At 36.5% G+C, this 17,173-nt stretch overlaps 2 protein-coding genes across 2 annotated transcripts; both read left to right on the top strand.

The window, feature by feature from the left end:
• The first annotated feature begins 11,271 nt into the window (after nucleotides 1-11,271).
• Nucleotides 11,272-12,597, top strand: LOC133806638 (uncharacterized). Its single transcript, XM_062244732.1, has 2 exons — nucleotides 11,272-11,787; nucleotides 11,983-12,597. Exons 1-2 carry the CDS (start codon nucleotides 11,272-11,274, stop codon nucleotides 12,595-12,597), a joined length of 1,131 nt encoding a protein of 376 aa, XP_062100716.1.
• Nucleotides 12,598-12,619: 22 nt separating this feature from the next.
• On the top strand, nucleotides 12,620-14,515 carry LOC133806637 (uncharacterized). The gene is made up of 3 exons (XM_062244730.1): nucleotides 12,620-13,817; nucleotides 13,941-14,058; nucleotides 14,197-14,515. The coding sequence occupies exons 1-3, from the start codon at nucleotides 12,620-12,622 to the stop codon at nucleotides 14,513-14,515; spliced, it is 1,635 nt and encodes a 544-aa protein (XP_062100714.1).
• Nucleotides 14,516-17,173: the final 2,658 nt, after the last annotated feature.

Raw genomic sequence — 17,173 nt, 5'->3', positions numbered from 1 at the left:
TTTTTATTGTTTTTCCACCTTAACCTGTTAATAACATTTAGATCACGTTTTTAACCAAAGGACTCGGGTAGCGGGTCAAATTTCAGGTTCACCGATCACCGTAACTGTTCTGAGGTAACTAGGGCGTTTATCACAAAACTTCGTGTTTCTCGGGGTGATGTCAGTGTCGGGGACAGTTTATCACACCCAACTCGGATGCCCAGTCTGGGTTCATTCATAACCGTCCCGGTCCATTTACCAGGACCCTGGTTTGTTTACTAGAGCCCGGGTTCATCAACTATCGTCCCAGTCCATTCTTAGACTTGGAAACATCCTCCTTATTCGCACCCCGAATGACACCTTATACTTGTCCGGGAAGACGAAACGAGCCAAATTCATGGTCCCGACTTCTCCGGCGCGGGGATGTCCAATGCATAATGTTGAGCTTACTAATATTTGGGCCACCAGAATTCACTCCTTCCCCGTCCATTGGGCTCAGTATGGGTCTCGAATCCCTTCAGGATAGCCCATGGACTTAGTATACCATGCCATGTGTGCGGGGAGGAAACGGGGATAACAGGAACCAATTACTTACCATAGTAATCGGTTACCTTAACAAATAAACAACACATTTAAAATATGAATAATGTCAAAGTAACCAGCTACCTAGAACCAAACGAGATATAAATAAACAACAATAAAAAAAATATATAGAAACCAGTTACAAAGCATATATTAATTTGTTAACTAAACAACCTACTAAGAAAAAAAAACAACATTAAAACATGAAAATAAGAAACTAAAATACATGATTGTTTGTAACGACCCAAAATTGCTAATAGGGCTTAGTATCTTGATTAGCGTGCCGGGAGGACATAATTGGTTATATATATTTAATTGGTTAAATGCCTGATTATGTGGCATGCATGATTTATATGATTATGTGATTATGTTATATGCATATTTATGAGTATTAAATATGCATGTGGGCCATTTATTGTTCATAAGGGCATATTTGTAATTTTGGCCCGTTAAGGGCATAAATGTGATTATATGTGATAAATGGTTGAGACCACATTATTATTTGGATATATTTGCAGTATATGGCTCGAGACGGTCTTAGTAAGCGGATTAGCAAAATAGTCACAACGAGGTTTAAATACCCGGCTCGGGGGAGCCTGGGGGTATTTTTTGGAATTTAGAGAATATTTTGGGATTTATTTAGTAATGAATAAGTATTTGGTAATTATTTGGACATGACAGGATTAATTGGTTAATAGTAGGAACACTTGAGGAATTTGCCGGAATCAGGGAAAATACTATTTTTGTAACGCCCTAGTTAACCAAGACCGTTACACTGTGTATTTAAAATAGTGCAAGACTTGCTAATCAAGTCAATTAAATAAAATGTGAATCTAACGTCATCAACGGATTAGGAATAAAAGATTTTGGTCATAAACAGGTTATTTTCATTAAAAATGACAGTTTAATACATGGAAACTCAAAACAGGGTTAGATGACATATTTACAAAAATACCATAAGTTATAAATAACTCAGGCCACTCTAATGGCAAAATACACATTTTAGGTTTTCGTCCCTGTACAATCCCTCGACCGTGGCGGTCGAGCAGCTGACAATGTACACCTCGCCCCCAAAGCTCTCCAACTCATGGTTGATCCAATATACTCTTGCCTTTACCTGCACCACGTACCATCCGTGAGCTGAGGCCCAGCAAGAAAACATGATATCATAGCACGATCAATATAAATAACCAGATATTCCACAAAATATAACCAAGCATTCAGAAATTCATAACGTTTTCCTATTCAGTGATAACAATCGACAAATCACAATTAGTTATCCAGATAATCAACATTTCATATTTCATCAAATTAACAACAATAATCACATTCATAATCAACAGTTTATCACAACCATCACACAATATTCAGGGTCGGTGCCCTTAGGTTGCACCCTCTATTTAACCCACTGTCTTCGGCTCACTTAGGCCGCCCCCAGTGTTATACCCACTGACTCCGGCTAGCTTAACCGAGCTCAGTGATTAATAAGCTGTCCTCAGCTACCAGTGGCTGAGTCGCGCCCTGTGCGCAAATATTGATTCTGGCACTCTTAGGCCGTTTATCACATGTCCCATGGCATAATACCATCTCATGACATGATATACAAATATAGGGAGCTCTTAGTCCCATCATATTCACATGATTCATCACAATCGCATAACAATATATACCAATATAGGGAACACTTAGTCCCAACCTAACCACATAATCAGGTGCAGTTTTCTTACCTCTTGTTCAAGCGAGAATTATGTTATGGACGACCCTTGAGAACGATCGATCATTTGCTCCCTTATCAGTCACCTATTCATAACCAAACATGGAATCCAATTAATGAAAACATCCATAAAAGGGTCTTAACCTAAACCTCACTCCCGGGACCCCGAATTGTACCCAAATGGTGAGTAGATTCGATCCCGAGCCTTAAGGATTGAAATCCCAAGCCAAAAACCCTTAAAAACACCCAAAATATGCATTTGAGAAAACAGGGTAGCGCTACCCCCCTAGCGCCCTAGCGCTACAACCAAGGGCATTTTTCCCTGGCTAGCGCTGTAGCACTACCCTTTAGGCGCTATAGCACTAGGATCAGGCAAACATAGCCCTGGTTCTTCCTCCTTCGAATCCTCCATTTCCAACCTGATTCAAAAGCTTCCAAACACCATTTAAACCCCCAATTGAACCCAAATACCATATATACTAGTCCTAGACATCATAACCAAACCAAGTTTTGCCAAAAACCCCATTGAATGCTCAACTTTCAAACCCAAAATCTCAACTGAACTCAATAATAAAACAGAGCAGAAAACCAGAGTTCTAATGGTTAGAATCTTACCTCAAGCTCGGTATGAACTCCTCTTCAATGATGGAACAATACCCTAGATCCTCAACACTTGATTCCCTAACTTAATTCCTCAAAAGAAGCTTCAAAATTGAAGAAGAAAAAGGAAGAAAATTGGTAATCGGTGGAAGCAAGAGGAGGTGCTCTGTTTCTTAAGTCTTCTACAACTTTCTAGTTTTAATTATTGATATATATCCTTAAAGGTAAAAAGACCTAAATGCCCTAAAGTTTAATTAAATTCCTTAACAACCACCAAGGGCAAAATCGTCATTTCGCACCTATCTCGTTAACCATAATTAACACCATCCAATTCCTGTTATTCTCAATATTCTCGGATACCAATAATTCATATCCTGTTACCCCTTAACCCCCGGCAATGCTCTAATCACCAAATTACCCCAGGACTCACCCCGAGCCCCAAACTTAATCCCGTTATGACCAAACCGCTAACTTATACTCAAAGATTGTCTCATGCCGAACAGCTCGAACAAATCCACATTATAATGTGGCCTCAACAATAGATTTCCAATATGCATACAAATATACAATTACGCCCTCAACGAGCCAAATTACCAAAATGCCCTCATATCAAAATTTATACCCATATGCATGCATTTATCATCATATAATAATATGATCCATATAAACATGCATATAATCATATAATGACACAATAAATCAATTATGGCCTTCACGGCCTCCTAATCAAGGTCCTAAACCTTATTAGGAAATTTGGGTCGTTACAATTTTACCCTGAGAAACCATTAGAAGGTTGAATAAGTTTAAAGGGCAAAAAGGTCATTTGGGATAAGGATATACTCAGATGTGTAGGGAATGATCAGAAACCTTAAGAAATTTCTCACACTCTCCCTTTCCCTCTCACTCACGATTCTCTCTCTCTCTCTCTCTCTCTCTCTCTTATGCTTGAAGAATTCTTGAGGAACTGAATGATTGAACCAGGATATTCAGCTGGGAAGCTTGGGAATTTGAGCTCAAGGGTTGAAAGATTAAAGCTGTGGGATTTAAGCTACAAGAAGAGGTGAGAATTCTAAGTCCTAATGTATCGCCTTACTTCCTTAGAGTCGTTACTAAGTGAGTTTAAAACGTGCAACTAACCCGCTAATCGAGGTTTTAAGACAAAAGTGTAGTTAACCCATAACAGAAGTCACATACTTTGAAAATCTATCCATTCATTGTAAATTATAAAGCGTTTAACATTTGGGATCCCAAAATACTGTTTAGAAATATTTACAACTCAAAAATATAATTAACGTCGACTAAACGACAAAAATTAGGTTTAACACAAGCGACTCCCAAAAATACCCCTGGTCGTGGCAGCCAGGCAGGCCAAACATGTACGCGTCGCTTCACGCTTTCCGTACTCATGGTTGGTCGACTTTCCCCTTGCCCGTACCTGCACCATAGAGCACCCATGAGCCGAAGCCCAGCAAGAAAACTTCACACAAGCAAATAACATATGCATTGCTACCATTTAGCATTCAATAAATCCGCAAACGGGCTAAACACATACGGCCATGCCATCCCAGGCGCTTTACCGGGCCCTGGGTTCGCGATCTACACCGTGAGGATATCCCAGGTTTCCTATAGGGTCTCACCCTGGCAACTCGAACTCCGCGTGCTAAACGCTGCTCCCGGACCCTTGTCGTACTCGGCCTTCGCCGTTCTCGGCCCTCGCCATTCTCGGCCTTCACCGTTCCCGGATCTTGCCATTCATTCACATATATGCACACATAGCATAATTAAAAAAATACTTAAACACGTATAAACTCAATCAATGGGGCTACACCCTGCAACACAATCATATAGGGTCGTGCCCTGCAACACAAACTATAGGGCCTTGCCCTACTCTACAGGTACAACAGTTTTCTTACCTGTGTCCCGAGCTTTCCAAGCACTGATGTCCCAAGCACAGTCCCCTAGTCCGACCCTCACTGAAAACCTAGTCACAACGTATCAACGACATCCATCCATCAAGTTCTAATCCATTAAATAACTTTGGGTCATAATTCTAGTCTCCGAGACCTTGAATTCTATCATTCCGGGTGATAAAATCCATCCCGAGCCTTAACTTTTGGATTCCCGAGCCTAAAACCTCCTTGAAGCCCAAAAACACACTAAGTGCCGCAGCCCCATGAACCCATGCCGCGGCCCAAGCTAGGGTGTGCTGCAGCCCGCCCTTCATCCAGGCCTCCAAACTGTTCTAGAGGGCCGCGGCTCAGCAAGAACAATGTCGCAGCCCGACCCTTCGAACCCAGAAAAATCCTCCATTTTTACCACAAAAACCCAGCCAATTTACCCCAAAATCAACCTAACAATCCAACTCAATCATCACAATAGTTCTAGAGTGATCCTAGCAGCAACTAGACAAAAACTAACCCCAAAACTCACCCAAATAACCAAGAGCAATTCTCAGCTTAGCTCACATGCACGACCTTGAAACACCGGCAGAAATTCAACACAATTTAACAAGTTAAAAGCTTACCTTAACCTCTACTTGAATCCACAAAGTGAAGCTGAGCTAATCCCCAAGTCTAGGGCCAAAATCCTTGCTTAATCTTCAACACTTCTCCTTGGTATGGCTTAGGGGAAAAGAGAGAGAGAGAGAGAGAGAGAAAAGAGGTTTTAGGTCGGTTCCTAAATTTCTGAAAGCTTCCTTGGTTTTGTTTTATTTAACTTAAGTTTCTAAGGTTACCTCAAAGGCTCGTGGTACCAAAAACGTCCCCGAGGGAAAAATAGTAAATTTCCCCAATATTCCTTCCTAGACATTCTAACTTCAAATATATCTCCAAATAATTATTTTCATAATCTGATAACCCCATAAAACGTCTAGTGCCCGAAATATCCCTCGACTCTCCCCGAGTAGGGTATTCGACCCCATTGTGACTTTCTAGCTAACCGCTCCCTAGGACTGTCTTGGATCATGCAGCACATATATATCACAATTATTACATTTATGCCCTCAACGGGCTAAAATTACACACATGCCCCTAATAACCAAACGGGGCCCACATGCATATTTAATTCACCTAAACATGCATCTCTAATCACATACTCATCAAAATTTACATATTATAATAATAAATCACTTATTTTCCTCCAGGCACGCTAATTAAGGCCCTAAGCCTTATTAGCAAATTTGGGACGCTACACCTAATCTCTTAATTTCTGGTTGGGTTTAGGTAAATTTAGAAGTGCTCAGGTTAGCTTCTGAATTTGGGAGTTAGGGAGAATTAAATTGTTATTCCAGGCTTTAGATGTGTTCCTGAGGTGATATTTGGAAATCTCAAACTAGTTTTGGATTGGGGTGTATTTTAAAGTTGAATTTTGGAGCTGGGAGTTAGGGAAAATTGCTGGAAACCCAGGGAATTCTGGGTTCACGAGGGCGCGCCGCAAGCCAGCTCATGGGCGCCGCGGCCCGCATGCCCAGAATGCCCTAGAAGGGCTCTCTGTCTTTAGGGAACGCTGCGACCCTAGTGGGGCAAGTCGCGGCCCGCCTCCCCCCAAAAGCATGGGGCCACGCCTCTTACTTGGGGCGCACTGTGACCCTCAGGGCCAGGTCGCGACCCGCCTAGGGACATTTGGCCTAGGTTAGTTTTTAGGCTTGGGAAGGCTCGGGGGTTCGAACTTAAGCGCTCGGGACAATTTCTACTACCCGGTTTAATAGAATTTGAGATCCCGAAGGCTAGTTATTGTTTCCTAAACATTTATTTGGGTTATGAATTGATGATCACCCATTGACACTGTGACTAGGTTTATCCCTAAGGCTCAGGACTGAGGATTGTGCTCGGGACCGTCCTTTTAATTCTCTGCTCGGGATTCGAGGTAAGAAAACTGCACCCTTGTGGTTGTGAATGGGACTGAGGTTCCCAATATTTGAATACGTGTACTATGTGATTGTACGATTGTTATGATATATGAGAATGAATAGTCTAAGGGTGTCGGGGCTGATGATAAGCATACTGAACGCAACTCGGCCTAAGCGAGCCGGGGTCAGCTAGATAAACAAAGGGCTTGGCCTAAGCATGCCAACCTTGAACATTTGTGTAACTGGCTAAGATATGAAATTGAGATTATATGTTTACCATTGGTTAGTTTGATGCTCGTATTCTGTAAAAAAATTGAACTAGTTGAGTTAAGATTGATTGAATACTACTGTTGTTATATATGCTTGTTGTTTATGGTTTTTTTGTTGGGCATTGGTTCACGGGTGCCATGTGGTGTAGGTAAGGGCAAAGGGAAGCTGGACCAACCATGAGTTGGAGAGCTCTGGGGGCGAAGTGTACACAGTCAACTGCTTGACCGCCACGGCCGAGGAATAGTTGTAGGGACAGAGCTCTAAAATTTGTATTTTGCAATTAGTCTGGCTTTTGTTGTAGTAATTTTTGGGGATTGTAAATTACCACTCATACCCTATTTTTGGGATCCCATGTATTAAACATCCGTTTTAATGAAAATTAACCGTTTATGATCAAAATCTTTTAACCCTAACCTGATGATTGACCTTAAGATCACATTTTGTTCAAACGACTTGATTAGCAAGTCTTGCACTATTTCAAATACACAGTGTAACGATCTTTGTTACCCAAGGTGTTACATTGTTACTCTCATCGATAATCACAGGTGCACAGGGCTTCAACCCTCCCCCAAGACTTCGAGGAGAACGTCGCAATTTTACTGACGGTCTAGCCTCATCAGTGGAGTTACAAGGGCCATCATCCCCTCCCTTTTGAACCATTTCTACAAAAACACAAAACACATAAAAAAAAACAACATTGAAACAACATACATGATATAACTTCTAGCTTTATAGATTTTGAAGCACTGAGTTCTTAACTTAATGGAAAATATGTGTATAAATTCAGTGTAACTGCATCACCCGAATAATGTAGATAGTTTAAGAAACACAACTATATATATTTACTAAAGTATGATCAACATTATTTCTACTTTAAAAACTAAATAAATTTACCAAAAAAAATCTAGTTGGCTAAACCTCAACCACAACAACCATAATAATCTAGTACTAGAATTTGTCAAAAACCATGAAATGTTATTCTCTCCCCCCTTGACTGTAAAAATTCAAACTCACTATTCAAATAAACAAACCTCTGATCGTAGTCCATTGTTCGTCGTTTGCCACTCGAAATCTCCATTCTCTGAAGCTGCAGCACTCTGTACGCCGAAGTAAGTCAGCTCCGATCGACGACTATGAAGACCACAGCTTGCCTCCATTCACCGACCTCCGTTCGCCTGCACTCAACTCCGACGGTCGCCCGCCTTCAAGCCTGTGGCCGGATTTCCTCAATGTTGCAGAAAACCTCAAATTGCCACATATGGGTATGAAGCTTTTGTAAAAAGTAAATGAAAAGAAGAAGTGAAATAGTCGGTTTTGTAAAAAGTAAATAAAAACAAAATGTAAATGTTTTAATATATAAAATAATATAAATTCAATTAAAAAGTTTAAAAAATTGTAAAATACTAAACACTAACTTTTTTTTTTTTTTACTAAATAGCCAATTTAAAATACTTAATATAACAAGGAATTACATGATTACCCTTTTACTTTTATAAAATATCATTAGTAATCAAAATATGGCATAATGATAACTTAATACGAAAATATGGGAAAAAAACCCATAAAGTGAATAAAATGTATCAAAACCCATAAAATAATACTTGTAAAAAAAAGCCATATTTTGAAAATTTTCTTAAAAAAGCCATATAAAATGTAATTTCATATATTTTTTTTAAATTTACAAAACTACCTAAGATTTCAAAAAAAAATACTAAAAATATGAAATCTGGAAAACATTACAAAAATATGGAGGGCATAATCATAAATACGGAGTTTTTTTACTTTGTAAATAAAGTTTACAAATTTGTAACAATACAGTCTTTTTTTGTAACAAAAAGTTATAAATTTGTAACTAAACTTTACAAGTTTGTAACCATATGTTACAATTTTGTAAATAATATTTACAGACTAAATACAAAATTGTAACAGGTGACTATAAAATTGTTACAAACAGTTATCCGTATTTTTGTAAATTTTTTGAAATATACAGTACTATGCGTAATTTTTCCTATTTTTTTTCCTACTTACATATTTATCAAGCTTTTGTCCAAAACTAAAATTTTGCATTACATTAAATGAAATATTTTCAACTTAAAATAATTTTGTATTTGAAATCATAAAAAATAGAAAAGAAAAAATGAAATAGCTAGCAATGTTTGAGGCAAAATTATTCCAATTGATAATACAAGCCTACTCATCATGGTCACACTGTGAAGTATTGGTTGAGTCTCTTCTCTCTTTTTACAATTTTCATTCAAATTAATTAATGTACTAATTTTATGGTGCAAACAACCATATAAATATATTAGGTAGAAACATGCAATGCACGTTTGCTTAGTTTTAAAATTGTAAATATGCTTATTTAAATATGTATTTATTTTTATTATATATTTTTTAATTATCATATAAATTATAAATAAATAAACAAACAATATTATAAAAATAAATAAAAGATGTTTAATGTAATGCATGACATAAATGTATTAAAAATATTAGGGCAAATCATTGCCTATAATTTTAATAAAACTGTTGGTTCACTTTTTTTAATATATTAATATATATAATAGAATGAATTACAGTTCTATAATATATATAAATATTTATATGAATAATTTGTACATATATAACATCTAAATACAACATTAACATGGATATATATTTACATGACTCTACGGCATATATATCAATTACAATAATATTGAAAAGGAAATTAATAATAGAATAAAATAAGAATAGAAAAAGTCATAGTGTGGAGTAGTATACATGCATCAACTATTTTTTTAGTTTCTAATGTTTTTCATAATATCCTTCGGTGAATTTGATGATGAATAAAAATACCTCTAATCACTTAATAAAAAACAAACTGTTGGTCCACTACTTGACCTCTCTCATTGATATAGCTGATAAACTTAGGAAGAGAATCTGAGATTTCCATATCAACTAATATCCTAGCAAATTTGATCATCGACCTATCTTTAGTGATCTTGTCTATCATGATTGGCTTCCCAATAGTGCTAACCAGAGCACTTAAGCAATTAGGGCCCCAATACTGTAACCCAAGACCTGGGAGACGAATCCAAACCGGCACTGAATTAATAGTTCTCAGGGAATCAATATCAGCAGTCCAAGGCCTTAAGATGACAGGCTTCCGATCAAAATGCACTACCCCTGATTCTAGGACCAAGTCAGAGTAGCCTCATCTCTGAATTTGACCATTGTAAAACCTGAATTCATCCTTGCTACCCGTTCAATCCCAAGTTTCCCCCAAATCCGGTTGATGAATCCTTCGAAGACAGGCAATGGTGGATTAGCTCCCATAACTACACAAATCAAAGCCGAATTCCAGAAAGAAGCTTCAACTGCAATTTCCTCTAGGTCCTGTTGAGCAATTTTTTGCCCTTCCTGTTGCAGAGGTTCCTTGTATTCAAGTTTGGATCCCCCTTGAAACGGAAGTGATTCTTTGAATCGAGACCAGGTATCCTTCGCAGCTTCTTGAAACGATTTGTTCTCTACCTCCTCCCCCCAAGAAAGAGATCGCATCTCAGGCGTAAATTGCTTCATCGGAGAAGCAGGAACCTCTTCCTTACGTATAATCTCAGGAACATCCGAAGAGGTGTTCTCATCAGCTTCGATCACGCTTATCCCAACAGTCGAAGGACCAGTGGGTAGGGATTCAGTGGATGAAGGGAGCTCGGAGCGGGGGTCTGCCTGAACAAGCTTCTGCGCCACCTTACGCCGCCTCGCCAAGTGATTGAATATGAATGGATGCCTACAAAGTGCCCTCAATGTAAGAAGTTAGGACATACTGTTTCTACTTGCAAATTTGGTGAAGGATTGGGCTGGAGGAAGAAGGAAATTCCAGTCAATCAGGCGGATGGAGGTTCTGCTCTAGGAGATTGTAGCACCCTTCAGAAACAAGACCAGGACAATTCAGCTCATTCCTCATCTAAAAAGGAGAAGATACCACAACATGAGGAGCTTCCTAAGGACCAAGGTTGGTCTACCCCAAAAAACCCAGGTACTGTAAAGTCGAAATCCCTTGTCTTAGATCAGAATAGTAAGAATGCATTTAGTGTTCTTCAGGAACAGAAGAAATTTCTCAATGACCCTTCAGTTTTATTGAATCTGAATGGACAATTTCAACATAATGAGTTGGAATGTTAGGGGTATAAATAAGAAGAATAAACAGGTGGCTGTGTTGGAAGTCTGCTGAATTAATAAGATTGGTATTGGAGCTCTCTTAGAAACAAAAATAAAAGGTGATAAACTGAAGGATGCTATGGGTACTTGCTTTTACGGCTGGAATTATCATAACAGTATAAGGGTGGAGGGTAGAATTCTTTTAATATGGAAGGAAAGTTGGGTCAAGGTGGAAGTCATTAAAGACCATCATCAATTTCTTCACTGTAAAGTTAAATTCTGTATCACTGGTCAGGAATTTTGCTTCACAGTGGTGTATGGATCTAATCAATTGGATACTAGGAAACTGCTCTGGTCTAAATTGTCTTCTTTGTCTCTTCCAATTAAACCTTGGCTTATTATGGGAGATTTTAATGCTGCTTTTGACCCTAATGATAGAAGAGGTGGCAGGTGTATTCTGCATAAAGAGCTTGAAGATGCTAGAAATTGGCTTGATCATGGGCTGGTGGAAGAAATGAAATTATTGGGTACTTTTTACACTTGGTCCAATAATCAAGAAGGGGATAAACGAATTTACTCTAAACTAGATAGAGTTTTTGTCAATGAGGACTGGCTGGATGGCTTTCCATCTGTTATTGCAGTTGCTAGTTGGGAGGTTTCTTCTGACCACTGTGCTATTTTTTTGAAGCATTGTTGTATCTCAAATGAGGGTTTTATTCCCTTCCGATTTTATAATATGTGGACTAGTCATCCTCAATTCAGTTCTATTGTCCTATCTAACTGGAACAGGGATCTTAGACTCAAAGGAAGTGGCCTTGATCAAGTGTTCTAGAAACTTGTGCGTCTGAAGCATGATTTGAAAAAGTTCAACTGGAGAATAATTGGAGATGTGGCCAGAAGCTATGAAGACTGTAAAACTGAGTTTCAAAAGGCTCGGTATGATCTTTTCTCAGACCCTCGGAATCAGACTTTAGCTTCAGCAGAGAGAGTTGCTTTTCAGAGATTTAAACAACAAGAAAAGGTTTATGGCAGCTATCTTAGACAAAAAAGTAAGATGGAGTGGATCCAATTTGGCAATGAAAATTCTTCATACTTTCATGCCTATATAAAGCAACGGAAGAGAGCTAATAGGATTGCTTATTATATATCTGAAGATGGTAAAGTTGAGGACAGTTATCCAAAGGTTATTTCTCACTTTCTTAACCATTTTAAATCAGTCCTGGGTTGTTCTATCAAAGCTTCAGGGAAAGTCGATTATGTTATATCTGATTTGGGACCTGTTTTGAGTGTTGAAGACCAGTTGGCTCTCATCAAACCTTTCTCAAACAAAGATGTTAAAACAGCTATGTTTAGTATCAGCTTTATTAAGAGCCCAGGTCCAGATGGTTTTGGGGCGGGATTCTTCAAAAGCTTATGGAAAGACATGGGGAAGGAGATTTCTAAGGCTGTTCTTGAATTTTTTTGATACTAGGATTATCCCTAAAGCAATGAATAGCACGATTCTAACTCTTATTCCTAAGATGGAACATCCGAAAACAGCTGCTGACTATAGACCAATCGCCTACTGCACTACTCTTTACAAATGCATTTCCAAAATGCTTTGTCATAGAGTGTCTGGTATCCTTCCAAAGTTGGTTAACCAAAACCAAGGGGCGTTTATAAAAGACAGATCTCTTGCCCATAATGTCTTAATTCTTCAAGATCTCTTAAAGGGTTATAACAGGAAGTATAGCTCTCCTCGTTGCTTACTGAAGATTGACTTGAGCAAAGCCTATGACTCAATAGATTGGGACTTTCTTGAAAACTTGCTGAAAGCTTTTAATTTTCCTGATCGCTTCATAAGATGGATCATGACTTGTATGAGAGGTGCTTCCTATTGTCTTATGTTGAATGGTCGTCTTCATGGTAACTTTCAAGGAGGTAAAGGTCTTCGCCAAGGCGATCCCATATCTCCGTTACTTTTTGTTATAGTTATGGAGTACCTCACCCGTTCCTTACTTCAAGCAGCTAAAGGAAAAGGTTTCAAATTCCATCCGCTTTGTAAATCTTTAAATCTAATTAATCTGTGTTTCGCCGATGACTTACTTGTTGTGTGTAAAGCAAACTCTAGCTCCATTCAAATTATTCAGCATTCTTTAGAGGAGTTTTCAGCAGCCTCTGTTCTAGTTATTAACAAAAGCAAATCCAGAGTTTACTTTGGTGGAATTTCGGACCAAGATAAAGCTGGTTTACTGAATATTTTTCAGCTGAAAGAAGGTGAGTTTCCCATGACTTATCTTGGTCTGCCTTTGAGACCAACGAAGTGGAAGGCAATGGACTGTGATATAATTCTAAAGAAGGTTAGACAGAGACTTTGTGTTTGGGCGAGTAGGAACCTTTCCTATGCAGGGCGGGTGCAGTTGATCCAATCTGTTTTGTTGGGTATTAGGAACTACTGGATGAGCATCTTCCTTTTACCTCAAAGTGTCCTCAAGGAGATTGATCATCTTTGCAGATTATTTCTTTGGGGAGGTAAAGGAAATAGGAGCAAATTTCATCTTACTTCTTGGGAGTTAGTTTGCTGCCCTAAGAGTCATGGTGGATTAGGTTTCAAGGAGGGGCCTCTTTGGAATAGATTGCTATTATCTAAATTCATTTGGGCTATCTCTTCTAAGCAGGACTTGCTCTGGGTAAAATGGGTTAACTGTATCTACTTGAAAGGGATTTAGATTTGGGATTACAAGGTGCATCCGGATGCTAGTTGGTATTGGAAAAAATTGATTAAGATTAGCAAAGATTTCTCTTTTTCTTTGCTGGTTTCTGCTTCAGCTAATGGGAAGCTGATCTTGTCTAGATTGTATCAGCTGATTTTGTCCAGCAGCCCAAAGCCTATCATGAATTCAGTTTGGTGTTCTACTTCAGTGCCTAATCACAAATTCATCCTTTGGCAAGCGGTCCTTCAAAAACTGGCAACTAGAGATCTACTTAGCAACTGTCATATACCCCTTCCCTCCATATTGTGCCCGATTTGTGACCTCCTGCCTGAAAATCACTCTCATTTATTTTTTGAGTGTGTTTTTTCTAGGAGAGTTTTGCAGGATGTTTTTGACTGGTTGCAAGGGCTCCGATGGCCTCCTATCTACACAGACTGGTGCAGCTGGCTGGAGGCTGATAGGAAGAACATTACAGACCAGATCACTATTGCAGCTCTAGCAGCTTCAGTGTATTACATTTGGCTTACTCGGAACAAATGCTATTTTGACAGCAGCTGTTTTTTAGTTTCTACTGTTTCTAGTCTCATTAAAACCTCTGTTTCAGCTAGATTAATTGGCTTAAAGCTTCGTTCTAAGGCTAGGACTTCTAGAGCTATTCAAATGAATCAATTTCTGTCTAGACTGTATTGATTGAGAGCTGTGTTTACTCTGCTTGTTTTCTGGTTGTAATCAGTGTGTTTGAGAGCTTTGTTTGCTCTGGTTGTTTTCTGGTTGTATTCAGTCTGTTTTGATCAATAAATTACCTCTTTTCTTGATAAAAAAAAAAAAAAACAAACTGTTACACAAATTTATAAAATAAAAAAAATGATATGTATGGTTTATTATTTTTAAATAAAGATGATTTAATTATTTAAATTATCATAAAATATCTTAAAAGTGTCCTATTTTAATTAATTTAGTTTTGTTAAGTTTATGTTTGTTCTAATTATTAAATTTGACAGTAATAACAAGAGATTATATATTACATGTTTAATATAATATTAATATTATACATGAATTTTAAATTTATGTTTGTTGCTATTTTTTATTTTATTTTATTTTTGAAAAAAAATTTGTTGCTAGTTGATAGTAGATTATATTATATTATATGTTTAATATGATATTATTCTAACATGTGAAGTTTAATTGAATTTTATTTAAGTTATAAAACGTATGTTAATATTAAAACATGTATATACATATGACACTAAAATTATATATAATAATTAATGAACTTAACGTTGTTGTTAAATTTTCCGCTATTTGAATTTTATTATATATATATATATTAATCATATTAATATGGTATTAATAGTATATATATATATATATTATATATGAATTTTAATTAAATTTCAGTCGCTAGTTTTTTTTTTAGAAGAAGTTTGTTGTTAGTTAATAGTAGATTATATTATATTATATGTTTAATATGATATTATTCTAATATATGAAGTTTAATTAAATTTTATTTAATTTATAAAACGTATGATTTTATTATTTTTAAATAATTATTATTATAAAATATCTAAAAAATATCTCATTTTAATTTATTTAATTAATTTTACGTAAGTTTAAGTCATGTTTGCAATCTACCATTAAATATAAGAATATTCTGTTAAATATAAGAATATTTTGTTAAAGTTAATCGAAAAAAAAAACTGTTAAAACAAAAAATTTCCGTTATCTACATATTTTTTACGTAATATATATATATATATATATTATCCGTGGCTACAAAGAATGAGAGAAAGTATATATATTAATCAATACTAACAACGCCACCACCAAAACCTATTTACTATCAAAAGAAATAAAGAGTTCAAAAGGAAATGAAGATCAATAAGAAAAGGGCCTTTTGGTCAAAAATAACCCAAGACAAAGGCTACATACCCAACTTTTAAATTCAAGTGGGTTGATATATAAGCATTTTGCTTTCAGATTAAAAAAAAAATAGGTTGACAAGTAGGAATAATTTTTGCTGATTAGTATGGAGTGGTGATTCCCGTTTAAATGGGGCTATATGCCCCATCCTCATCCTCATGCTGGGTTGGGACAAGGATGGGTGCAATTCTGGCCCTATCTTATTTTTATTTAGAATTATTTATTTATTATTTGTAAGCATATTTTAATAAACAATTTTAAAAAATATATATATATACTAGGTATATTTATTCATATTATGAGTTAAATTTGTGGTATTTTATTAATATGTGTATATTTTGTGTTGTTTTAGTTTTTTTTTTAAAATTAATTTTATTTACTATTATTATTCTTTTTTTACATAAATGGTATCCTATGGGGAATCCAACCTCAATGAGGATTTCCCACTTAGGATTAGATAGGACGAGATAATAACGAGGGCTTAAATGAGGATAGGGAAAACATTCTCTGATCAATTCCCACCATGTTTCAGCCACACTCGTGAGTATTGTAGGCACGCTTTTTTTTCTTCCTCTTTTCTTGAGTAATCTATTACGTTTCTTTTATTTGAGTGTTAGTGTATGACGCCTTAAGATGTCTAATACTACAAAATGCGACAAATCATAATTGATGCATTTTTATATTAGGTCTAATCCATTTAAATTTAAAATAAAATACATATGACACAATACTAAATTACACATATTACAGATTGCCACATCATATAATATTAGGTATCATATGGTATCTCAATAATATTATTAAGCCTGCTACACCTTTTCACATCGGAATGGAGTTTGGTCGTCGTTGCAAAGAGGATTACACCGGAACTCTGTCTTCTTAATTAGGTAAAAAAAATTATGACACTGTCTTTTATGGGAGATGTTTATATTTTCTTTCTTAACTTTAGCACTTTTTAGTTATTGTCAAACTTAAGGAAGAAACCTCACAATTAATGGAAGAGTATGGATCATATGTACTTAACAATATGGATTATGTTTATGGGTTGAAGTCTTGGGCTTATACTATGAGTTTCATACGACAAGTTTGGGCCTTGGTTTAGTTAAGCATAAGGTTGGGCACTGCATTGCATTGTCCCATTTGAATAAATATCGAACATATATATAGGACAATTTTATGGGCAGCCACTTTTACTTTTAGCATCAATGTTTTTGTTTTCAGCATATGGAGAAATTATAATATAATTTTTTTATATAACACTGTACATTGTAGTTATAGCATGCATCCCACTAGTTTTCAATAATTTTCAGTGCCGAAAATATGGTTCAAATAGTCGTTTGGCCACTCATAATACAATCCCTATTAGCATTAGTGACCCATTGACGCTACAACTTGTTTATAAAAGAAATAAAAAAAAGTGAAAATTAC

The sequence above is a fragment of the Humulus lupulus genome, chromosome X (assembly GCF_963169125.1).
Source record: "Humulus lupulus chromosome X, drHumLupu1.1, whole genome shotgun sequence".
Taxonomy (NCBI): domain Eukaryota; kingdom Viridiplantae; phylum Streptophyta; class Magnoliopsida; order Rosales; family Cannabaceae; genus Humulus; species Humulus lupulus.
The sequence above is the reverse complement of the archived record's forward strand: the minus strand, read 5'-3'. Positions and strand labels throughout refer to the sequence as shown.